The following is a 23,215-nucleotide window of genomic DNA, read 5'->3' as shown; positions in this document are numbered from 1 at the left end:
GTCAACTGGCTAGCAGCCGTTGAACTCTACCTTATATACTAGGTTCCTTTCAAACATAACCAATCCCCGGCTCAGAATCTCCCGCCGGGAAGTAACAACCAATGATTGCACTAGGTTTTTCCGCCGAAGGGAAACCACTCCCATAACTAAGGACACAACACAGGGGATCGTGGTCCAAGATGAAAAACTTGTTTTCGACAGGGAGAAGTGTGAATCTGGTATTACACACCAGTCATGCAAGAACAGAAAGGCATCCAAAAAGAGAAGCCACCTTCTGGTTGGTGATTCAATTATAAGGGATGTAAATTTAGGAAAGGACACAGAGGTTTTGAAAGAGGTCAGGTGTCTTCAAGGTGCTACTGCCAGTAGGGACAAGAAGCGTATTTCTAAAATAATCAAGAATGCCAGCAAGGACTGTGATGTGGAGGCTATTGTACATCTTGGCACTAATGATCTGTCCCAAAAAGATGTACTCTCTTTGCAGAATGATTTCCAGAGCTTGGGGCAGGAACTTAGCAGAATAGGCTGTAGGCTTACTTTTTCAGAGGTTTTACCAGTGTATAAGGAGCAAAATGGAAAAGGCCAGCGTATAACAGAATTTAATATGTGGCTAAAGGAGTGGTGTAAAGGAGAAGGCTTTGGTTATATTAGTCATGATGTCTGTAGCTGGTCCAATGAAAAAATGTATAAAAGAGATGGTCTGCATCCATCCAAGAAAGGGACTGAGTTACTTGGCAATAAAATCACAGCATTTTTGGAGGAACATTTAAACTAAATAATGGGGATAGTGAGTTAATTGATACAGAACATCACTGTCCCCAGCAATCTAAGAAAATAGGGGAAGCCAGGCACCACACATGTTATGCAGCAAGTAAACACAGGGTCAGTCATAAAGGACTCAAATGTCTATACACTAATGCACAGAGTATGAACAGTAAGCAGGGTGAACTAGAAATTCAGGTAAATGAGGGCAGATATGATATTGTTGCCATTACAGAAACATGGTGGGACAAAACCTACAAATGGAACACACAGCTATTTAAACTATTTAAAAGAAACAGACTAAACAGAAGAGGAGGAGCAGTTGCTCTCTATATAAGAAATAACTTTATCTCTACAGAAATAGAGCACAACAATGACGAAAACTGTAAACTTGAAAGCATTTGCGTCAATATAAAAGGGGAAAAATGACATTGCCATAGGTGTATACTATAGGCCGCCCAACCAAGCAGAGGAAATAGATGAACTTTTTGCTAGTCAGCTAACTAAGGTATGTAAGAAGCACATCACAATAGTAATGGGGGACTTTAATTACCCTGATATCAACTGGGAGACAAACTCTGCACCAAGTGGAGGATCAAACAGATTCCTGACAAACCTAGCAGACAACTTTCTCTCCCAAAAAGTAGAGAAGGGAACTAGGGGATTAGCCATATTGGATTTAATTCTCACAAACAGAGATGAAATGATAGAAGGTGTCGAAGCCACAGGAACCTTGGGGGGAAGCAATAGAACACAGCCACACTAGAGTCTTGGATTTTAAAAGAGCTAATTTCAATAAACTTAGAGAGACCATGGGAAGAATTCCATGGATGAGAATCCTAAAGGGGAAAACAACTCAAGAAGCTTGGGAAATTTTGAAAAGTGAGATAATAAAGGCCCAGTCTAGTACAATACCAACAAAGAAGAAAAATAACAGCTCTCAAAAGAAAGCAGCATGGCTGCATAAAGAACTCTCTGATAAATTGAAAGATAAAAAGGACAAGTATAAGAATTGGAAAGAGGGGCACATAACTAAGTCAGAATATCAGGAAATAGCCCGTGCCTGCAAAGATGAAGTGAGGAAAGCTAAGGCTCAAAATGAACTAAGGCTTGCGACCAAAGTAAAAAATAACAAAAAATGTTTCTTTCAACATATAAAAACAAGAAAAAAAAGTTAAGGAAATGATTGGTCCATTAGTGGGGGAAAGTGGCAAGAAGGTGACAAGCAATAGGGAGAAAGCAGAACTATTTAATTCGTTTTTTGCATCTGTCTTTACACAAAGGGAAAAAACAGTCCAACCTACCCAAACCAGTGCCATAAAAAACAGAATAGAAACGCAAGTTAAGATAGGCAAGAAAATGGTAAGTGAGCACCTGTCCAGCCTAGACGAGTTCAAATCACCAGGACCAGATGGATTACACCCCAAGGTTCTCAAGGAACTGGCATACGTGACCTCAGAACCACTGAACTATATTTTTCAAAGATCCTGGAGCACTGGGGAACTACCAGAGGACTGGAAGAGAGCTGATGTAGTTCCCATCTTCAAAAAAGGGAAAAAAATAGATCCAGGAAACTACAGACCTATCAGCCTGACCTCAATACCTGGGAAGATTCTGGAAAAGATAATCAAACAACAAATCAGCGAACACCTTGATGCAAACAAAGTCATCACTAAAAGTCAACATGGGTTTGTCAAAAACAGATCATGCCAGACAAATCTTATTACATTCTTTGACCAAGTGACAAAACTAGTGGACCAGAGGAATGCTGTAGATATAATTTACTTGGACTTCAGTAAGGCATTTGATAAAGTAGATCACAACCTACTACTTGATAAGATAGAAAAATGTGGGTTAGATAGCATTACCACCAGATGGATTCGTAGCTGGCTGACTGGCCGTACTCAGCGTGTGGTCCTCAATGGAACCGCATCTACATGGAAGGAAGTGTGTAGTGGGGTGCCCCAGGGCTCTGTTCTGGGCCCAGTGCTCTTCAATATCTTCATTAATGATTTGGATGAGGGGATAGATGGGGAACTCATCAAATTTGCAGACGACACCAAGCTGGCAGGAATAGCCAATACTCCAGAAGATAGGCTTAAGATACAGAAGGATCTGGACAGACTCGAACACTGGGCACTATCTAACAAAATGAAATTCAATGGTGAAAAAAGTAAGGTTCTACATTTAGGCAGGAAAAATCAAATGCACAGGTATAGTATAGGTGGTAACTTGCTCAATAGTAGTAACTGTGAGAGGGATCTCAGAGTCTTAGTAGACAATCACTTCAATATGAGCCAGCAGTGTGCTGCAGCTGCCAAAAAAGCCAACACAGTGCTAGGCTGCATTAACAGAGGGATAGAATCAAGATCAAGTGAAGTACTAATACCACTTTACAATGCTTTGGTAAGGCCACACCTGGAATACTGCATCCAGTTTTGGTCACCACGATGTAAAAATGATGTCGAGACTCTAGAAAGGGTACAGAGAAGAGCAACAAAGATTATTAGGGGGCTGGAGGCTAAAACATATAGGGAACGGTTGCTGGAATTGGGTATGTGTAGTTTAACGAAGAGAAGGGTGAGGGGTGACATGATAGCAGTGTTCCAATATCTCAGGGGCCGCCACAAAGAAGAGGGAGCCAAGCTATTCTCCAAAGAACCTGAAAGCAGGACAAGAAGCAACGGATGGAAACTAGTCAAGGAGAGAAGCAACCTAGAACTAAGGAGAAACTTCCTGACAGTTAGAACAATTAACCAGTGGAACAACCTGCCTCCAGAAGTGGTGAATGCTCCAACACTGGAAGTTTTTAAGAAGAGACTGGCCAGCCATTTGTCTGAAATGGTATAGGGTTTCCTGCCTGAGCAGGGGGTTGGACTAGATGACCTCCAAGGTCCCTTCCAAATTATTATTATTATTATTATTATTATTATTATTATTATTATTATTATTATTATTATTATTATTATTATTATTATTATTATTATTATTATGTCGTGTCCGACCCATCACGACCCTATGGACAACATTCCTCCAGGCCTTCCTGTCCTCTACCATCTTCTGGAGTCCATTTAAGCTCACGCCTACTGCTTCAGTGACTCCATCCAGCCACCTGTCGTCCCCTTCTTCTATTGCCCTCAATCTTTCCCAGCATTAGGCTCTTCTCCAGTGAATCCTTCCTTCTCATTAGGTGGCCAAAGTTTTTGAGTTTTAGCTTCAGGATCTGGCCTTCTAAAGAGCAGTCAGGGTTGATCTCCTCTAGGACTGACCGGTTTGATTGCCTTGCAGTCCAAGGGACTCACAGGAGTCTTCTCCAGCACCATAGTTCAAAGGCCTCAATTACGCAAGCCCCTTCGCCACGACAAGGCAGTAATCCATGAAGGGGATAGTCTGTCGTAGCATTACATAAATTTCATCTTGGAAAGTATCTGTCTTGCCTTGAAGTATTTCTAAACGTCTTTGATCTTTGAAGCTAAATCTTTCAAGAACAGATATTGGGTGTGGTTTTCTATCATTTTTTGATGAGTGTGTCATATACATGTTGTCTCCCCCTTTCAAGTAGTCCATCATAAATGCCATAGTCTCTGTAACCAAAACTCGACACCCATACAGTCCAGTTTTGTATAGTTCTTGTTGTTATACATAATTTTTGTAATCCACTGTAATTTTCAGTTGTCAAAGTTTCAGTAAAGTCAATGTTTTGTAACAATTCTTTTTTTCAGGAGTTAATTGTCAATTCAGTATAATTAACCAGCTTAAATCCTTCCTGTATCTTCCCTTCTCAATACTTTATCATAGATCAAAGTTTTTAAACAGTTCATAAATTTAAACCACAAGCAGACCATTTCTTTTCCTTTAAACACTTTCCAATTTTGTAGCCGGCCCAGTATACAATCTCTTCTCTGTTCCTTAGCAACTATCTTCTTGAAGGTTATTAGAGTTCATGGGAACAGATTTATTATTCTTTGTTTTGGGGCCTTATCTTTAGTATGCTATAAACTCCTTGTCCACTAGATGTCAAGAAATATTTATTTTCCAGCTCTTTTGGACAAAAAGTTCTTATTATTTTTCTGTCGTTCAATCAAAATCCTTTAGAATATAATCTTAGCAGTTTGTTTTAGTTTCTAAGTTTGATCGGATTATAGTATTTTGAATTTAATTTCAGAAAAGTTCTTTTCTCCTTAAAGGTTAATTCACCACTTCTGTCTATAGGAAATGGGAATGTAATCCCCTCCCCTCACTTTCGGAGGTTGTTTGCTTTGGGGATCTTTCCCAGGGACTAGTTATAAAATAAGGGAGAGAAGATCAAATACTCTCACCAGTTCCAATCACGCTGTTCACTGTTGTTCTTGGTAGTGCTCTTGGACTTCAGATGCAGTAGCTTGGGCTAGACACTGGTATACAGCTAGCCTTTCTCCTGTCAGGTTTGGAGGGCTTTCCCCAGATCAAACGAAGTGATTTCCAACACTTCATGATCAGTGGGGCACCCCTCTTTTGCGGTCATCTCTCCGGGGTGACTTCAGACCCATCTAGGGTCCCCAGGCAGGCCAAAATTAGCCGTGGGGAGCATAGGTCCGTTCTCATGCGGTCATGCTGTATGAGTGGAAACCTGAAGTCTACTCAGAAGGTGCTTTTATTGTAGTAGTTTATTTTAATCAAGTTGATTTAAAAGCAACTCTCCTCCATTTCCATCAATATGTGGACTTTTCAAAAAGAAGAGAGAATACACTGGTTTTTTGCTTATTCTAACATCAAGAATACATTCAAAGCTATTGCACGCCCTCACCTGGGCTGTTCTGACCATCTCTCTGTGTTATAAGCCTTTATTACTTAGAGAGAAACAAACACTGAAGGAGATGAGTGCTTGGGCAGAGGGAGCTATAGAAGCATTACAAGATTGCTGTCAGAATCCATTTATATTTCATTTCTAACTGTCTCTTCTGTGCAAAACCCAAAGCTCACCTCCCCCTCCCTTGGATTCTGCCATTCCCAAGAAGGAGAGGGAATAAACATAATAAGCATGGGGGTTTATTGCTTCCACTTCCTTTCCTTAGATGTAACTTTTTGTTTATTTCGCCTGCCTGTTACCCATAACAATAAGATCAATGAGAGGCATTCTCCCTCTCATCTTATGGGCAACTAAGAAAGGGGGTGGGGGAATCTGGTTTGTTTCTCCGGATGGAATGTGAAGGGGTGGGATTGGTTCTGCTATGGATGGGCTGATGTTTCTCCTTTTCCCACGAGGGGCTTACCACCTGGAACTTGGCTGATCCGGAACTGACTGAATGAACTGAGGGGTGGAGTTTGCTTGGGGACATTTTAAAAATATCGATCTGTGAGGGGATTCTTCAGATCCTGTCTATTATACCCTCTATCATCTATATTTTAGTAAAATTCCTGCTTGGATAATCTTGTCTCCAAGAGTCTTTCTTTCTTAAGATGTCGATTGAAGTGGGTTCCGACATTAGACAGGATCTGCATTAAGAGTCAACCTGGAAGGAAAAACATTACCGGGGGAATTTGAAAAAAACACAATGTCTAACAACGAGGCAGGGAAGGAGGGAAGCCCCATGGAAAAGGAACTTTCCCCCTGACCGAAATCCCACCAACTATCAGAAGCTGAAGCGTCATATTGCTCCGGGGAAGAGGTGGTGGAGACGCGTGACCACAAACCACGGTGGTCGATGGGTGTTGGAAGGAAAAATGAGTGAGAAAAGGCATCGAGGAAAGTGACCCTGAGGCGGGGTGGCCACCAACCCGAATGGAAGCAAGAGATGGAGAGCTCCCTGCACATCAGTGAAGAGGACGGGAGTTATGCACCACATGCAGACTGGATCCTAGAGAAAGCTATTGACCTAATGGCTCTCTAAGGAAGGAGAAACCTGAGTCCCACAGCTGCACCAGCACCTGGAGCTGCAGCTGGAGAGACAGTGAGGGGGATCTGGAACATGTAGCACCGGGGGCATCCGCTGAACCTGAAGCCACCACCTCAGCAGCACCCACCCCCCACAGACCTGCAGGCAGGGATCAGGATGGGGGGCAATACTGCCAACAGTGTAGGCACCAATCCATTCAAAGACTCCCACCTCTGGAAGCAAAATTCAAGGGGGAGCCGCCACACTTGGGGTTTTTCCTAACTCAAGTCCTCAGTTATATGGAAGAATATGGACGGGACATCCCCAATGACAAAGCCCGCATCCTGGACAGACTGGCTGCAGACTGAGTGGTGAACCTGCATGACTCCAATGCCCCAGAACTCAATGACTTCAACCAGTTCATGTCATCCTTGAGGAGACGATTTGAGGACTGGCTGACTATTGGCTGATCATAAGGCCTGGGAGAGAATCAAAATGTTGAGGCAGGGCAGACGGCCAGTGGCTGAAAATACACAAGAATTCTGGGCCATTGCCAACAAGCTGAACTGGCCGGAAGACATCCTCCTTAGCTATTTCAAAGACGGGCTAAACTATGACCTTTATTATGCTTGCCTGTCTCTAGGAGACCCACACCACCTTGATGACTGGTACGTCCTGGCAGAGGAGGCAGAGATAGACCTACTAAAAACGCACCGCCGAGGGAAACCATGGGCCTGCCCACTGCCCGAGCAAACACACAAGCCAGCGAAACCACCGGCTATGGCTAAGAAATCAACAGGCTGTTTCAAATGTGGGAAAGAGGGCCATTGCACCGCAGAATGTTGCTCAAAAGCCCCTCAGCACAAATCAGACCCATCACCGGCCAGGAGATCAGGGAAGTCCCCAGCCAAACCAAAAGAATCTGCCATGAGGGGGATAGAGGCTGTAGACTCCCCAAATCCTGCCAAGGACTGGGAGGGGACTCCAGCCTACACTGCAAATGCGGTGGACACCTTGGAGAACAGTTCGGAGGGTGAAACCCTGGTAAGTGAATCCATTCCATCCATCCTTTATACACACACACACACACACACACACACACACACACACACACACACACATATATGACAAATGCTTGTTAACTCTTAGATTACCTTGCTAGGCCCCAAACATGGGACAAATCTTTTATCTCCTGTGTCAGCCTATCCTGAAGGCCATCGACAGGCATTAGTCACACCGGTGACAGCTCATATTTGTGTAAATTTTAAATTGCTAACAAAGAATTAAGGGAGACTAATATGCATTTCAAACTTATTAGTTTTCATCAGTCAGCCATACCCTTCTGAGATTCGAACCTGGGCTGATTGCACATTAGGCAGTTGTTTTTAGTCTCCCTTAATTAGTCTCCCTTAATTCTTTGTTAGCAATTTAAAATTTACACAAATATGAGCTGTCACCGGTGTGACTAATGCCTGTCGATGGCCTTCAGGATAGGCTGACACAGGAGATAAAAGATTTGTCCCATGTTTGGGGCCTAGCAAGGTAATCTAAGAGTTAACAAGCATTTGTCATATATCTCCCCTTGCTTCTCTGCTAGCAAAGTGAGAGAGATCCTGTGGCTCAAGGTAAAAACAATCTTTACCTTCTTTACAATCTGTATCTCTTTACAATCTGTATCTGTATCCCATCAATTCTTTTTTTTTGTTTTTCAGTAATATTTTTCACTAACATTTTTGTTTTATCTTTATTAATCTTCAAACCTGCTACCTCACCATATTTTTCTATTTGTTCTATTAATACAGGTCCTGTCTCTAGTGGCTCCTCCAAGATAAATACTAAATCATCTGCAAAAGCTTGTAGCTTATATTCTTCTCTCTTAACTTTCATACCTTTTATATCCTTATTCTGTCGTATAGTTCTATTTAGTATCTCTAGTGTCAATACAAACAATAATGGGGATAAAGGGCATCCCTGCCTTGTTTCCTTCATAATATTAATCTTTTCAGTCATATCTCCATTAATCATTACTTTGGCTATTTGCTTATTGTAAATTGCTTTAATTACATTTACAAATTTCTCCCCAAAATCCATAATCTGTAGTTGTCTTATCATGAATTGCCAGTTCACATTGTTGAATGCTTTCTGCGCATCCAAAAACATCAATGCCATCTGTTTTTCAGGATGTGTTTCATAATATTCTAATGTGTTTAATATAATTTGCATATTGTCTCTAATCTGTCTTTTGGGCAGGAACCCATTTTGATCCATATGTATAAATTCGTTTAGGAATTTTTTAAGCCTTTCGGCCATGATTGATGCAGATATTTTATAGTCCACATTTAGCAAGGAAATTGGTCTATAGTTCTTTATTTTCTGTATTTCTGTTTCTTCTTTTGGTATCAGGGTAATAAGTGCTTCCGACCACAAATCTGGTATCTTAGCTTCAGAGAGGAGTTCATTATAGAGTTTCAGCATTACATTGCCTAACAGTTTGTGCAATGTTCTATATAGTTCCGCTGGTAGCCCATCTGGTCCTGGTGTTTTGCCATTCTTTTGTTTTTTAATTGCTTCTGTTAATTCGATCATTGTTATTTTCTCTTCTAGTAGCTTTGTAAATTTCTCTGGTACTTTAGGTATCTCTGTTTTTTCCAAGAATTGTTTTATCCTATCATCTGGGTTGAAACTTAACATTAAGAAAACTAAGATCATGGCATCCGGCCCTCTCAATTCCTGGCAGATAGATGGGGAAGAAATGGAGGTAGTGACAGATTTTATTTTCCTGGGCTCCAAGATCACTGCAGACGGAGACTGTAGCCAAGAAATTAAAAGACACTTGCTCCTGGGGAGGAAAGCCATGACAAATCTAGACAGCACACTAAAAAGCAGAGACATCAGCCTGTCAACAAAAGTGCGTATAGTCAAGGCTATGGTCTTCCCAGTTGCAATGTATGGCAGTGAAAGTTGGACCATAAGAAAGGCTGAGCGCCAAAGAATTGAGGCCTTTGAGCTATGGTGCTGGAGAAGACTCCTGCGAGTCCCTTGGACTGCAAGGCGATCAAACTGGTCAGTCCTAGAGGAGATCAACCCTGACTGCTCTTTAGAAGGCCAGATCCTGAAGTTGAAACTCAAATACTTTGGCCACCTAATGAGAAGGAAGGACTCACTGGAGAAGAGCCTAATGCTGGGAAAGATTGAGGGCAATAGAAGACGACAGAGAATGAGGTGGCTGGATGGAGTCACTGAAGCAGTAGGTGTGAGCTTAAATGGACTCCAGAAGATGGTAGAGGACAGGAAGGCCTGGAGGAACATTGTCCATAGGGTCATGATGGGTCGGACACGACTTCGCAGCTAACAACAATCATCTGAAACTACTTGTTGCTTATATAAATTCTCAGAATATTCCCAAGCTATTTTTTTCTTTTCTTCATTCTGGTGTTGGAAAGTCCCCTCGGCATCTTCCAGTTGTTTAATCCATCTCTTCTCTTTCTCCTTTTTAGTTTTATATATCAACCATCTCCCTGGTTTGTTTGCATGTTCGAAAAAGGTTTGTTTAGCTGCCTTTATTTTCCTTGCCACCTCTTCATTTTCTATTAAGTTCATTTTATGCTTGTTCAACTCCATTAAATTTTTAATCTTTTTCTTTTGTGTATCTTTCTGTAATTCTTTCTCAAGAGTCTTATATTCTTCCTCCAATTTTTGCCTAATTTGTCTTTTCTGTTTATTCTTTTTCTCCATATAAGATATAGCAAGTCTTCTCATGTACGCTTTTGCGGTATCCCAGACATTTTGAAGTGAGGTATCTTCTGTTTTGTTTTCCTTAAAGAAGAAAGTCATTTCTTTTTCCATATATTGCTGGAAGTCTTTTTCATTCAATACAGTTTGATTTAATGTCCATCTTTTTCTCTTTTTTTTTGTCCTTTCCATATAATTGTGACTGGGTTGTGGTCCGCCCATGTGCTTGTTTCTATGTTTATATTTTGTGTACTTGTAAATAAGTCTATTGATGTCCATATCATATCTATTCTCAACCAGGACAGGTGTCTGTTAGAATAGAATGTATACTGCTTCTTTTCCGGATATTTTTCTCTCCAAACATCTAGAATATTTAATTTGTCCACCACATTATGAAAAGATTTTGGAAGTGTTCTCCTTAGGGTCTTTTTTTTTTTTTGTCGTATTATAATCCAGCCCGGCCTTTACAATAGCATTGAAATCTCCAATCATACATATGCTTTCAAATTCCAATTCTATTATTTTCTGGTGTAATTTTGAATAGAAATTTTCTTGGTTTTCATTTGGGGTGTAAATCGTTACCAGTAAAGTATTTTTACAATTCATAATTACTTCCACCATTAAAATTCGCCCTTCTTCATCTGAATATAACAATGTAGTTTGTATTGCTTTTTGAATATATAATACCACACCTCTTTTACTCTGATCTGCAAGTGAGGTATATAATTCTCCCAATTTTGGATATTCTAGTAGATTTTTATGTTGTTTCTTAATATGAACTTCTTGTAAACAAATTATATCCATTTTTAATTTCCCCAATTTATTTAGTGTTCTTTTTCTTTTTATAGCCAAATTCAGTCCATTTACGTTTATCGAAATTGCTTTTATTTTTTCTTCCATGATTATTTATTTGAAGTTTTAGTTGCTCTCATTATTCTCATCTCTCTTTGCTCTTTTGCCTCTTTTGCTCTTGTCTCTTCTCTCAACACCCTTTCCTCCTGTTCTATGCTATACTTACTGCGTTGCTTCTCTGTCTCGTCTCCTTGCTGTCTGATTACTTTTTCCCCTCTCAGCCTTTCTTCTTGCTGCCCAAAGTATTGATCATAGAAAAGTTCTGCTTTCTCTATTGTGTTCAGTCTATGTCTCTGTTCTTGCCAATTTATCATTAATCCTTCTGGTATTAACCATCTAAAATTTATCCCTTTTTTAATTAAGCATTTTGTCAGAAATTGATACTCCTTTCTCAGGTCTCTCACTCTTCTTGGGATCTGTCTTAGCATCACTATCTCTCTTCCTTTATATTTTATTTTAACATTTCTCATTAGTATTTCTCATTCCTGTGGTATATCTACCCTTAATGCTTTTTTAGTAAATCTTATATGCACCTCTCTGGGGAGAGTATTTCTCATTGCATATCTAGTGTATATTCTAAATATCTCATCTATATCATTAATTATCTTTTCCTTGCTTTCCTCCAATGCTTCTGCTAATATTCCCGCCATTACATCTGCTAGGTTCTCTCCCTTTTGTTCTTCAACATTTTGGAATCTTAAATAATAATCAGCTCTATCCATCTCTAAAGCAAAGATCATTTTCTCCTGGTTCCTGTCTGTTAATGTAAGTCGGTTATCAATCTCCTCTCGTCTCTTATCTGTTAATTCAATTCTTTCTTCTACTTGTTGCAATCTTTGTTCATTTTTCTCCATCAGTTCTTTGACCTCTTTTAGGTCCTCTTCTAGTTTGCCAATCCCTTCTTTGAAGTCTGTGTGTAGAGCCAGTATCATATTTTTCAATTCCATGTTGGATCTATCTTGCTGCGTTGTGTTGTCTAGTGATTTCTTTGCCACCAGACTCTGTGATATTAGGGCAGCTGTTGCTGGGTGTGTTGTGGTCTTCTTCATTTTCTCCAGTAGTTTGTAATCCAAATGTCGATGGGGTATTATAATCCAAATGTACTCCCCCCCAAAAAAAGAGTACGAAAAATTTCAGCGACAAGTAAAGGTGAGTACAAAGGGATAAGGAAAGAAAAAGAGAAGGAAAAAGCCAAATATCCTTATATCTTTAAAAAAAATAAAAAAAGAAATTAATCCATACAGGTTACACTCTTTGTTCGTTTCAGAGTCTCTGTGCCTTAGTCCAAAAGAAAAAAAAATTCAAAGTAAAATACAATCCACCATTTCCTCAAACTAAAAAAACCAGACTCTGTAAACTTCTTATCAGTGAGTCTAGCAGCTGTCATTCAAGGTCACTTACTCTCCCTTTTTTTCTTAAGCTTCAAGGGTATTCTCAGCCGAGATACTTGATTCATTGCCTTCTTTTGCCTTCCATTGTTATCCACCGCTGCAGTTCCAGGAGAGGAGCAGTTTAAAAATCCGCTCCCCCCCCCACTTCTCCATGGCTTTTCCCACACACACACAGTTTCTAGCATTTAAGGATTCTCAATGTTCTCACCCAGGCAATCCTCCAAACTTACTTTCAAGATCTTCCAAGTGGCCGCCCTCACTTGTGATGGCTCGCAATGGCCGTCTGACAGCTGCTGGTCCAGGAAGCTTCTGTCGGCTCTCCAGGAGGTTGTGATCCCTCCTGTGCTGCCAAAACTGTGCCTCCCTTCTTCACCGTCCCTACAGGACAGCTCTGATCTGTCTGAAACTCTGACAGATCCCCCAAACAGCTGAAAAGCGACAATACTTCAGGAGCTTCCAAAGGATGTTGTCCCGCCATGGCGCTGGTGCTCCATTCCACCCATCCTTAAGACAGTGACTATATTAGCTTCCTCCATGCCTGAAGCTGTCAAAGTGAAAGCCTTAATAGACTCTGGCTGCACCCACTGCTCAACAGCCCAACGCTAGTGGGGAATTTGGGCATTCCGGTGAGGAGACTAAAGCAACCAATCTCCTTTGGCCATTTAGATTGGTCCATAGCAGGGGGAGGGGTACCAGCTACCCTAGTCACCTTATCAGTTCACCTGTCCCTGGGGACCCATGAGGACGATATAACATTTGTAGTGCCCCCAGGCATGGAATGCCCAATGATTTTAGGGCTGGAATGGTTAAAGAAATGGAACCTCTGGTAAATTGGAGGACAGCAGAACTCAACTTCCTGGAGGGGAAGCATGCGAACTTAAAACCCCAAAGGGCCCCTCAAACCTGAGGAGCGGAGAGAGAATCAGTGGGAGAAGGGGTTACCAGAAATACCAGAAGAATACCGGGACCTTGCTGAAGTTTTCAGTAAGGAATGGGCAGATGAGCTCCCTCCTCACCGACCCACAAGACAGTGCTATAGAAATCAAACCTGGGGCAAAACTCCCAAAGCCCAGGTTGTGCTCCATGAGCCCTAAAGAGATGGAGGAGATGGAAAGATTCATAAATAAAAACTTAGAAAGGGGATTTATTGAACCTGCCAAACCCAAAGTGGCCACTCCGCTCCTATTTAGGGAGAAGAAGGTTGGCACTATGCGCTTGTGCATAGATTACCCTGCCCTGAATGCAATTAGTGAAAGTAATCTGTATCACCTACCCCTCATGAAGGACATGTTATCCCACCTATTGAGAGGAAGGATTTTTACCAAATTAGACCTAAGAGAAGCATACTACCGCATTAGTCATCAAGAAAGGGGACAAATGGAAGGCCGCATTCAATTGTCCAATGGATTGCTACCAGTTCAAAGTTCTGCCATTTATACTGCAAGCCCCCCCCCCCATTTTTTATGCAATTAATGAATGAAGCGCTAAGAGAGCACCTATTGAAGAGGGTCCTGGTTTACATAGATGACATCCTTATCTTCACTGAGACCAAAGAGGAGCATGTTAATCTAGTCAGAGCAGTTCTGAAAAAATTGTGGGCCGCCCACCTATATGCAAAATTATCAAAATGTGAATTCCACCAGAAAGAATAGACTACCTCGGGTATTGCATATCCCCACAGGACATTGAACTGGACCCCGAGAAAGTCAGGGTAGTATTAGAATGGACACCACCCAGCACAAGGAAACAATTGTAAAGTTTCCTGGGGTTTGCAAACTTCTACCGCCAATTCATCGAAATGGACCCTGGGAAAGTCAGGGCAGTATTAAAATGCCCCCCCCCCTGCACACAGAAGCAATTGCAAAGTTTCCTGGGATTTGAAAATTTCTATTGCCAATTCATCCCTTCATTTGTCCAAATAGCCCTGCCCCTCACAAACCTGTTGAAAACGAGGGGGGAGGGTCACCCAGTGAAACCCAGCCAGCCCCTGAAGTGGACAGTGGAATGTCAAGTGGCATTTCAGAGGCGAAAGAGAATTTTTTCTGCCAAAGCTGTACTGAGACACCAAGATCCTGATAAACATTTCATAATACAGGCAGACGTGAGTGATGTGGCGGTGGGAGCTGTATTATTACAGGAAAATGATGAGGGGGCATTGAACCGTGTGCATATACGTCCAGGAAACTCAAGGAGACAGAACATCTTTGGGCCATGTGGGAAAAGGAGGCACACACTGTGAGGTGGTCATTACTTACATGGCGTCATTTCCTTGAAGGAAATAAAATCCCCTTCCAGGTCTGGACAGACCACAAAAAATTTGGAAGCACTAAAAACACCCAGGAAACCTACTCCTAAGCAAGGCTGCTGGTTTCAACATTTTCACCAATTCCGTTTCACACTCAAACATTTATCGAGGGGAAAGAATTTCCTGGTCGATGCATTATCTCTCATGCCCCAATATAACAGCAAAATGAGCCACTGACTCTAAACCACTTATGCCCGAACAACAACTGGCAGCACCAGTAACAACCAGGGCCCAAGCTAAAATAAAGCCGCAGGTGGATAGTCAAACTGGAATTGAATTCCGAAAATGAATGGTTCCAGAAAAATAGACATGTGTGCACAATCAAAGATGGACTACCTTGGGTGGGCGAGAAGTTATACATACCTGCCACCCAGAGGATCAATTTCATGCAGTTGTGCCATGATACAAAATCAGCAGGACATTTTGGGTTTGTAAAAGCCTTACACTTAATTAAAAGGTAATTTTGGTGGCCATCCATGAAAAAGGACATAGAAAGCTATGTGGCCAGCTGCCAAATGTGCACGACAGCTAAGAGGCTGCAAGGAAAGTCGCCCGGACTTTTACAACCAGTGGCGAACCCCTCAGCCCCCTGGAAAGAAATAGCCATGGATTTTATAGTGGAATTACCAGAAACCAATGGGAACACTGTCATCTGGGGGATCACAGATTTGTTTTCCAAACAGGTGCACTTTATCCCATGTCAAAAGATTCCCACCGCAAAAGCCTTAGTGAAACTATTCATGCAGCACATTTACAGACTGCATGGAGCACCCCAACACATCATATCTGACAGGGGAGTACAATTTACGTGAAAGTTTTGGAAGGAAATTTTATCCCTCTTAGGAACTACTCAGGGACTGACATTCAGTCACCATCCTCAGGGGAACAGTCAAGCGGAACACGGGAACTCAGTACTGGAGCAATATTTAAGATGCTTTATTAATTTCCAGCAAACAAATTGGACGGACCTACTCCCTTTCGCAGAAGTTGCTTACAATAACGCAGTCCACTCCAGCACAGGCTACATTCCTTTTCAAATAGCCACCGGTCAAAGTTTCAACCCTATGCCAGAACTAATCCCAAACAAACCGGAAATCCCATCGCTGAAAGAATGGATGGCACAATTGAAAAACACCTGGCCAATAATTAGGAAAGCTTTAGATGAAGCTAGACAAGCATACAAAGCCCAGGCAGACAAAAAGAGAGTTGATCCCACAGCATTCAGGGTGGGAGAGATGGTATATTTATCCATAAAATACCTAAAATACCTACAAACCTGTCAAAAATTCGGACTAAAATATATTGGACCTTTTCCAATTAAAAGAATCATAAATCCACTACCCAAAAAACTTAGGCAGATAGACCCAATTTTTCACTGCAGTTTACTAAAAAGGGAACAACAGTCACCCTTACAACCAACCCCTCCCACCTCCTATCATTGTTGAAGGAAAACACTTTGAGGTAAAATAAATCCTAGATTCTAGGAAGCACCATGGAGCAATTCGATACTTAGTAGCTTGGAAACAGCTCCCCTCCTCAGAAAATGAGTGAGTCAATAAACATCACGTTAGGCTGCTCAAATGTGTAATTGTATAGTTCACGGGTTGGCAACCCGCGGCTCCGGAGCCACATGCGGCTCTTTGAGCCGTCTCCTGCGGCTCCCAGCCGCCCGGTGCGCACGCACCTCTTCGAACGGGCAGTGGTGCGCGCGCACCTCTCCAAATGGAGAGTGGCACCGCCCGTTTGGAGAGGTGCGCGCACACCTCCCCGAATGGGCGGAGGTGCGCGCGCACCTCCCCAAACCTTTGGAGAGGTGCGCGCGTACCTCCGCGCGAACGGGCCGCGGCGTCGTTCTTTGAGGAAGCTGCCGCGGCCCGTCTGCAAAGCTGCCGAAAGCGGCAGCTTTGCAGATGGGCCACGGCAACTTCCTGAAAGAGCGACGCCGTGGCCCGTTCCGAGAGGTGCGCGTGCACCTCCCCGAATGGGCGGAGGTGCGCGCGCACCTCCCCAAACCTTTGGAGAGGTGCGCGCGTACCTCCGCGCGAACGGGCCGCGGCGGCGTTCTTTGAGGAAGCTGCCGCGGCCCGTCTGCAAAGCTGCCGAAAGCGGCAGCTTTGCAGATGGGCCACGGCAGCTTCCTGAAAGAGCGACGCCGTGGCCCGTTCCGAGAGGTGCGCGTGCACCTCCCCGAATGGGCGGAGCTGCGCGCGCACCTCCCCAAACCTTTGGAGAGGTGCGCACGTACCTCCGCGCGAACAGGCCGCGGCGTCGCTCTTTGAGGACGCTGCCGCGGCCCGTCTGCAAAGCTGCCGAAAGCAGCAGCTTTGCAGACGGGCCGTCGCCGTCGGGCAACCGGGAACCGGTTCCATCTCACTTTTAAAAAAATTGGCAACCGCGTGCGTCCACGCATGCGCAAAAAACCGTTTTGCGCATGCGCAAAACGTTTTTTGCGCATGCGCAAAACGTTTTTTGCGCATGCACGTGCATGGACACACGCACGCGGCTCCCAGTTTTTTTAATTTGTGATGGAACCGGTTCCCGGTGGCTCTTTTCCTTTTTTAGGTTGCCGACCCCTGGTATAGTTCAACCAGTTAAATATAAGAACACTACGTCATTTTGGCACTTTTCCAAAAATTTATCTCAGAATGTGTAGGGTACTACGCACTATAATGACCCCACTGAATTAATTTATTTTACACATCTACACCTAATTACATGTTTATCTGACTTGTGTCCCTTTCCAAAATCTTCATGAACTTTTCTTGCAACTGAAGAATGGAAAATCCACAAGATGGTGGGGAAATCTTATCCCATTTGAACATCTAAAGATATTTTAAATTGGTGGGTGCCAGGACTGAAATTTTCTTTATTCGTGCTGATAATTCCATTTATATGATCAAAAAATGCATAGGGGGAGAAGTCAGCAGAAAAGAAGTTAGTGATTATAGGTATTCTGCCTCAATGAACACTGTCAATATATACAGGCATTACATACGATGTGGTGTTTAGTTTTAGTTTTGCCCTGAAGAAGCTAGCAATAGGATTAGTGAAATATCCTCCCATATTACCTGTCTCACATGGCCTTATCTAGAAGCCATTTCATCAATATTCACTTGCCATTTTTCCTAGCATGCTCAAGTAATCACCACAATAGGCTTTTTTTCTGATGTTGCTATAGCATGTACCTTTTGCCTCACATCTAATATTTATAAACACTGTATTTATAAAGACAATAATCACATACATTGGAATTGTACCTGATATTAACTGAAGTTCACAAAATTGCTGTTTTGAAGAAGGCAATCTCATTGGGTGATTCACCTTTCCTTCTTGTGAGTGCCCTATAGAAACAATTTTCAAAGTGAATGAATGAATGCCTCAATGAATGAAAAGCATTCGACAACATAAAATAAATAAAAATAATGATAAATAATGAATGCCTGTTTTCATCATTTTACCAAAAGACATCATAAGTTATATCTGCCTTCAGGAGGTAGCTGTTTCATACTACTGCAATACCATATAAGGTAGAGAAATGCTACCTGAAGATATCTTCCAAATAAAACACCTTCACTTGGCCCTAGAAATCTATCAGCAACCAATATAAACAAATGCTCAGAAGGTGAGTTTCTGCATTATTTGCTAACTAATCATAAATGGCACCCTCCCCCATTTATTAAAGTAGCCTATCTGAGGCATGACAAGAGCCTGAGTCATGCTTTAGTATCTCTTGATTCAAGAAAGAATAAGAAACTAAGAGACCCACCAAATGTGTCCAAAGGCGCTCCTGTCTATGATTTCTATCTGCTATTCTAACAGGAGTTGTTAACTCAAGGAGAATACCTAGATACATAAATTATAGCTAGATGATAGCTAGATAGCTAGACAGAAGATATAGACAGATAGACATGTTTCTCCAAAAATAAGACCTATCCCAAAAATAAGGCCTAGCTTGATTTTTGTCTCTGTGCCTAATATAAGCCCTAACGCCAAAATAAGCCCTAGTTAAGGCCGACTGGTACAAGGTGGGGTGAGGCACAAGTGTAAAAATCAAGATAGGGAAGGGGTAGGGGGATGGAGCTACCCCATGCACCCTGCACCTGCTTACCTCAGGACTTCCACAGCAAGGCCTCCCATGCCCCAACACCTGCCTCACCTCACAGTGGCAGCACTGACAGCCCCATCCAGAAGGAACCAGAGTGGCCGCCACCGGCCCATGTCTTCTGCAGCCGCTCGCTGCCACTCATGTGGATCACCCCGGTCTCCATTTCATCAGCAGAAGCCTTCAACAAAGGCTTCTGCAGCTGAAAATGGAGCTCTGTGCACTGTGCCCTGGCCTCTGTTTCGCCAGCAGAGGCCTTCAGGAAGAAGCCTCTGATGATGAAATGGAAGATGGGGTGCGACACACGTGTCATCCGGGAGCTCAATTCTGGGCTGCAGAGGCCTTTCCTGTAGGCCTCTGCCAGCAAAACAGAGGACAGGGATGAGACGCGTGAGTGGCAGTGAGTGGCTACAAAAGAAGTGGGCCGGCAGTGGGCACACGGGCTCCTTCTGAATGGGGCTGTTGGTGCTGCTGCTGCAAGGCAAGGCAATGAAAAAGACATCTCCTGAAAATAAGACCAAATGCCTCTTTTGGAGGCAAAAAAATTATAAAACCAGATCTTATTTCTAGGGAAACGCAGATAGATAGATAGATAGATAGATAGATAGATAGATAGATAGATAGATAGATAGATAGATAGATAGATAGATAGATAGATAGATAGATAGATAGATAGATAGATAGATAGATAGATAGATAGATAGATAGATAGATAGATAAGTAGGTAGGTAGGCAGGCAGGCAGGCAGGCAGGCAGATAGACAGAAAAAAAGAACTGTGACTTACCATATATCTGCTTCAGAGTGGTTGACTTCTGTACCAAGTTGTTTCCTGAGATGTTTTTTTTCATGGCTTTTGGGATTTTGCCTGAAGTAAGTGCTTTTAGTGCAGTAAAGTTTAACTTTTTGTTCCAAATGGCCTTAATGCACAAGACAACTGTTTTTTGTTGCCATTCATCTTTGCATTGCTGCTTCATGCTAAAATGCTGATGGAATTGTTCTCTTAGCTGATAGCTAGAAAGAGAAAACCATGTGGGAAATTCTGTTTTAGCTTATCATTTTTTAACTCCAGATTTTTCTATTAACCATTTCTTCTTCAATTTTTTTAAGAATAACATTTTCTCTTAATTGGATTACGACCACCAGCATCCCATTTTCAATGTTTTTAAAAAGCAGTAAACAAATATAAAAAACTCAGGGATCTACAATAATCACGGTCTACATAGAATATAAAAGACATGAAAAGCAAAGAAATAATAAACCAGGGGAAAAAAGGAAATCGATACAACATTAATTCAGTCCTTAAACTTATAAAACACATATAACTTACAGAAACTCTATACTTTTACACCATGTTATTTTTAGAATATAAAGACATTTAAAAATGAATAATAAATCTGTTCCTTAATATGAGGATAATAATTTCATCTATAAATATATCCTCATTACTAAGCCCAAAGCTTGATAGAGACAAAATTATTTATATAATGTCAAATTCTTTATTTCAGGAGTATAAGTGAAATCTCATTCACTTTCTTGCCTTTCTCTGAACCTTTCATTGGCCCTTGGATATTCTGCTTTTGGACAGTTCTAACAAAAATATGTGTCCTTTCTTCATGAGAATGTTCCTACAGCTAAAAGACTGCTCACTGCATTATTTCTTATTTCCACATTATTATATCTAATATTCTTATACTTCAAAACTGTTTAACGTATCTGAAATTGTGAAAAGTTAACATGGGAAACAAAAGGATGACAAGTTTAAAAATAAAGCAATTTCCAATGTTCTATCATCTGTGCTTATTTGAATCACCACTTCCTGAATTCTGGGACTGATGATTTAAATCAGGTTGAGAAACACTGGCTAAATCAGCAAAATACAACACAATAGAATCCTTCTAACTAGTCCATCTGTTTACATCCCTTCCAATTCACCTGACACATTACATATATACTTGACATCACATTGCTCAAAGTATCCAAAGTACAATTTTAAATATATGCTAAGCTTCATGATTAAATCTTTAATAGTAATTAAAATGAGATAAAATGGCGGAATTTACCCGCATCCATACCTTCTCCAAGCCTTCTGAATAACATTTGCTGCATTATATTTCCTCTGAAAGAGCTCTTTTCTTACTCTTTCTTTTTCTATTACTTGCATCTGAACAAAACAAGGCTGATCTTCTGAATTCCTGGATGTTAACAGAGCTTCTCTGTTCAGGTTTGCATCACCTCTAGCCATCTTGTTGAGTGCAATTGTTGTAATACTTGCATTCTTGGCCATCAAACAGACGTCACAATTTTTCATTTTGTTGAACTGTGTAACTGTAGCATTTGAAGTAGCCTTTTCAACTTTCATTGTTCTTACTGAGGCAGTGCCAGGCCTGCTCAAGTTAGCCAAGGACCATTTTTTATTATTTAATTCTTTACTTTTTGTTTTTAATTGATGTGGGTTATTTTTAAATGCTATATTACATTGACCCAAGTTTCTGATACTTCTACTACTTCTACTAATGCATCTATCATCTTGAATAGAAACTGTTATTTTTTCAGAATGGTTTATATTATTCCTTACTGACCAGTTTGGATGGTCTGATTTTTCCCCAGAGTTGGGAGATTTAGTATTTGAATTATGCCTTTTATTGCTGATGTGCACAAACATACCAGCTGTTGTAGGAGGCTTGGCATCCCTGCCTAAAGTAGCAGATACAGTTAGATGCTTTCTTTCAGCTTGATGCCTACGTTGGTCATTATTCTTACAGGAATATGAAAGGATATAGGCAGGCTTGCTATTACTGTTTTCCTCACCTACATCTGTGGAAATGAGATAAATACAAATACGCTTGTCACTTATTAAATATGGTTAGCTTGGTACAGTTAAATATAGTAAGCTTAACAATTTTGAGACTCAATATTATTATGATACAAAAATAATTTTTCCAGTCAACTTTAAGATCTAGTTTTAAAGGTAAAAATAGTTTAGAAGCTTAATACATAAAATATTAAATATAAGCAAATAATAGAGTATATATTACAGGATTCTAATACAGTATAAGTAATTTTAAGCAGCCACATGCAAATCTTTACAGGATCCTATTCAGTATCTTCCAGAACTAAGATTTTGTTTTTTAAAAATAAAATTTTGTTTTTTACAAATAACTCAAGGTAGTAAACATATCCAACACTCCTTCCACCTCCTATTTTCCATACAACAACCTATGAGGTGAGTTGCGCTGACTGGCCCAAGGTCACTCAACTGGCTTTCATGGCTAAGGCCAGACTTGAACTCATGATTTCTTGTTTTCAGGGCTAGTGCCTTGTTTTTAGATAGGAATTCCACTCCAATATAAATATGCATGCTGAAATGCAATTCCCACTATTCTCATATGTTCTATGATCCACAAGATGCTTTTAATGACAATTTAATAAAATAGGCATTTTAGTAATGACAGAGTTTGGATTATGGGAATTCACAGATTACTACCCAAAGAACTATTGCTATAGGTAAAAAACTAATTTTTCATTGTAATCTCTGTAATTTACACTTTATAGTTGAACTAGAAGACTTCCAAAGTCTCTTTTATTATTCTATGTTCTATGTTCTAATAAGGAGTTTAGCTGGTGAAAGTAGAGTTGTTCACAGAGAAGTCATGCCAAAGTAGTCTTGAACAAAAGTTTAAATGCATCACAAATATAGCCAAGGATGTTGTGCTCTATTATATTGTTGTCTTAATCTTGTCACAGACCTCAAGAATAATTGGCTTTATGTCAAGAGTCCTTTGATTTTTTGTCTACTATGAAAAAAAAGAGTTTCTAAAAGGATGGTGGTACTTCTGAAGATAAAAACATAGCTGAAAGGTGAGCATTCAAAGAAAGTCAAGCATATGCAAAAGAAAAAAGAAAAGGAGAAGACATTAACAAATTCACTGTAAATAGCAAAGCTAGGAATTATATTAGAAAAAAAAATCAAACAAAAAAGCATTGTTTCCTGATGTGTAACCAGCACAATGAATTTCCAAGCACACAGTGAATTCACTCACTTTGTCAGTTGACATAACCACTATTGAGAAGGGAAATTTATTGTAACAAGCAAACTGCTAATAACTCAAAATATTTAGACATAAGCAGTAGAAAATGGGAGCATTCTCTGTTGTAGCATGGGTTATGGAGAAAGTTACTAAATAAACTCTTTTTGGAGGCAAAAAGACATTGTTA

The 23,215-nt window shown here is 41.0% G+C and overlaps 1 protein-coding gene across 1 annotated transcript in view; it reads right to left on the bottom strand.

The window, feature by feature from the left end:
• INVS (inversin) overlaps positions 1 to 23,215 on the bottom strand; it is a gene marked incomplete at its 5' end in the record, with an annotated part of 338,003 nt that overhangs the window by 67,384 nt on the left and 247,404 nt on the right. The window contains 3 exon segments of the mRNA XM_081345332.1: positions 18,155 to 18,238; positions 19,785 to 20,011; positions 21,073 to 21,814. Coding sequence (XP_081201458.1) covers positions 18,155 to 18,238; positions 19,785 to 20,011; positions 21,073 to 21,814 — 1,053 coding nt within the window.

Source organism: Vipera berus (assembly GCF_964194415.1).
Source record: "Vipera berus genome assembly, chromosome: Z".
Classification (NCBI taxonomy): domain Eukaryota; kingdom Metazoa; phylum Chordata; class Lepidosauria; order Squamata; family Viperidae; genus Vipera; species Vipera berus.
The sequence above is the reverse complement of the archived record's forward strand: the minus strand, read 5'-3'. Positions and strand labels throughout refer to the sequence as shown.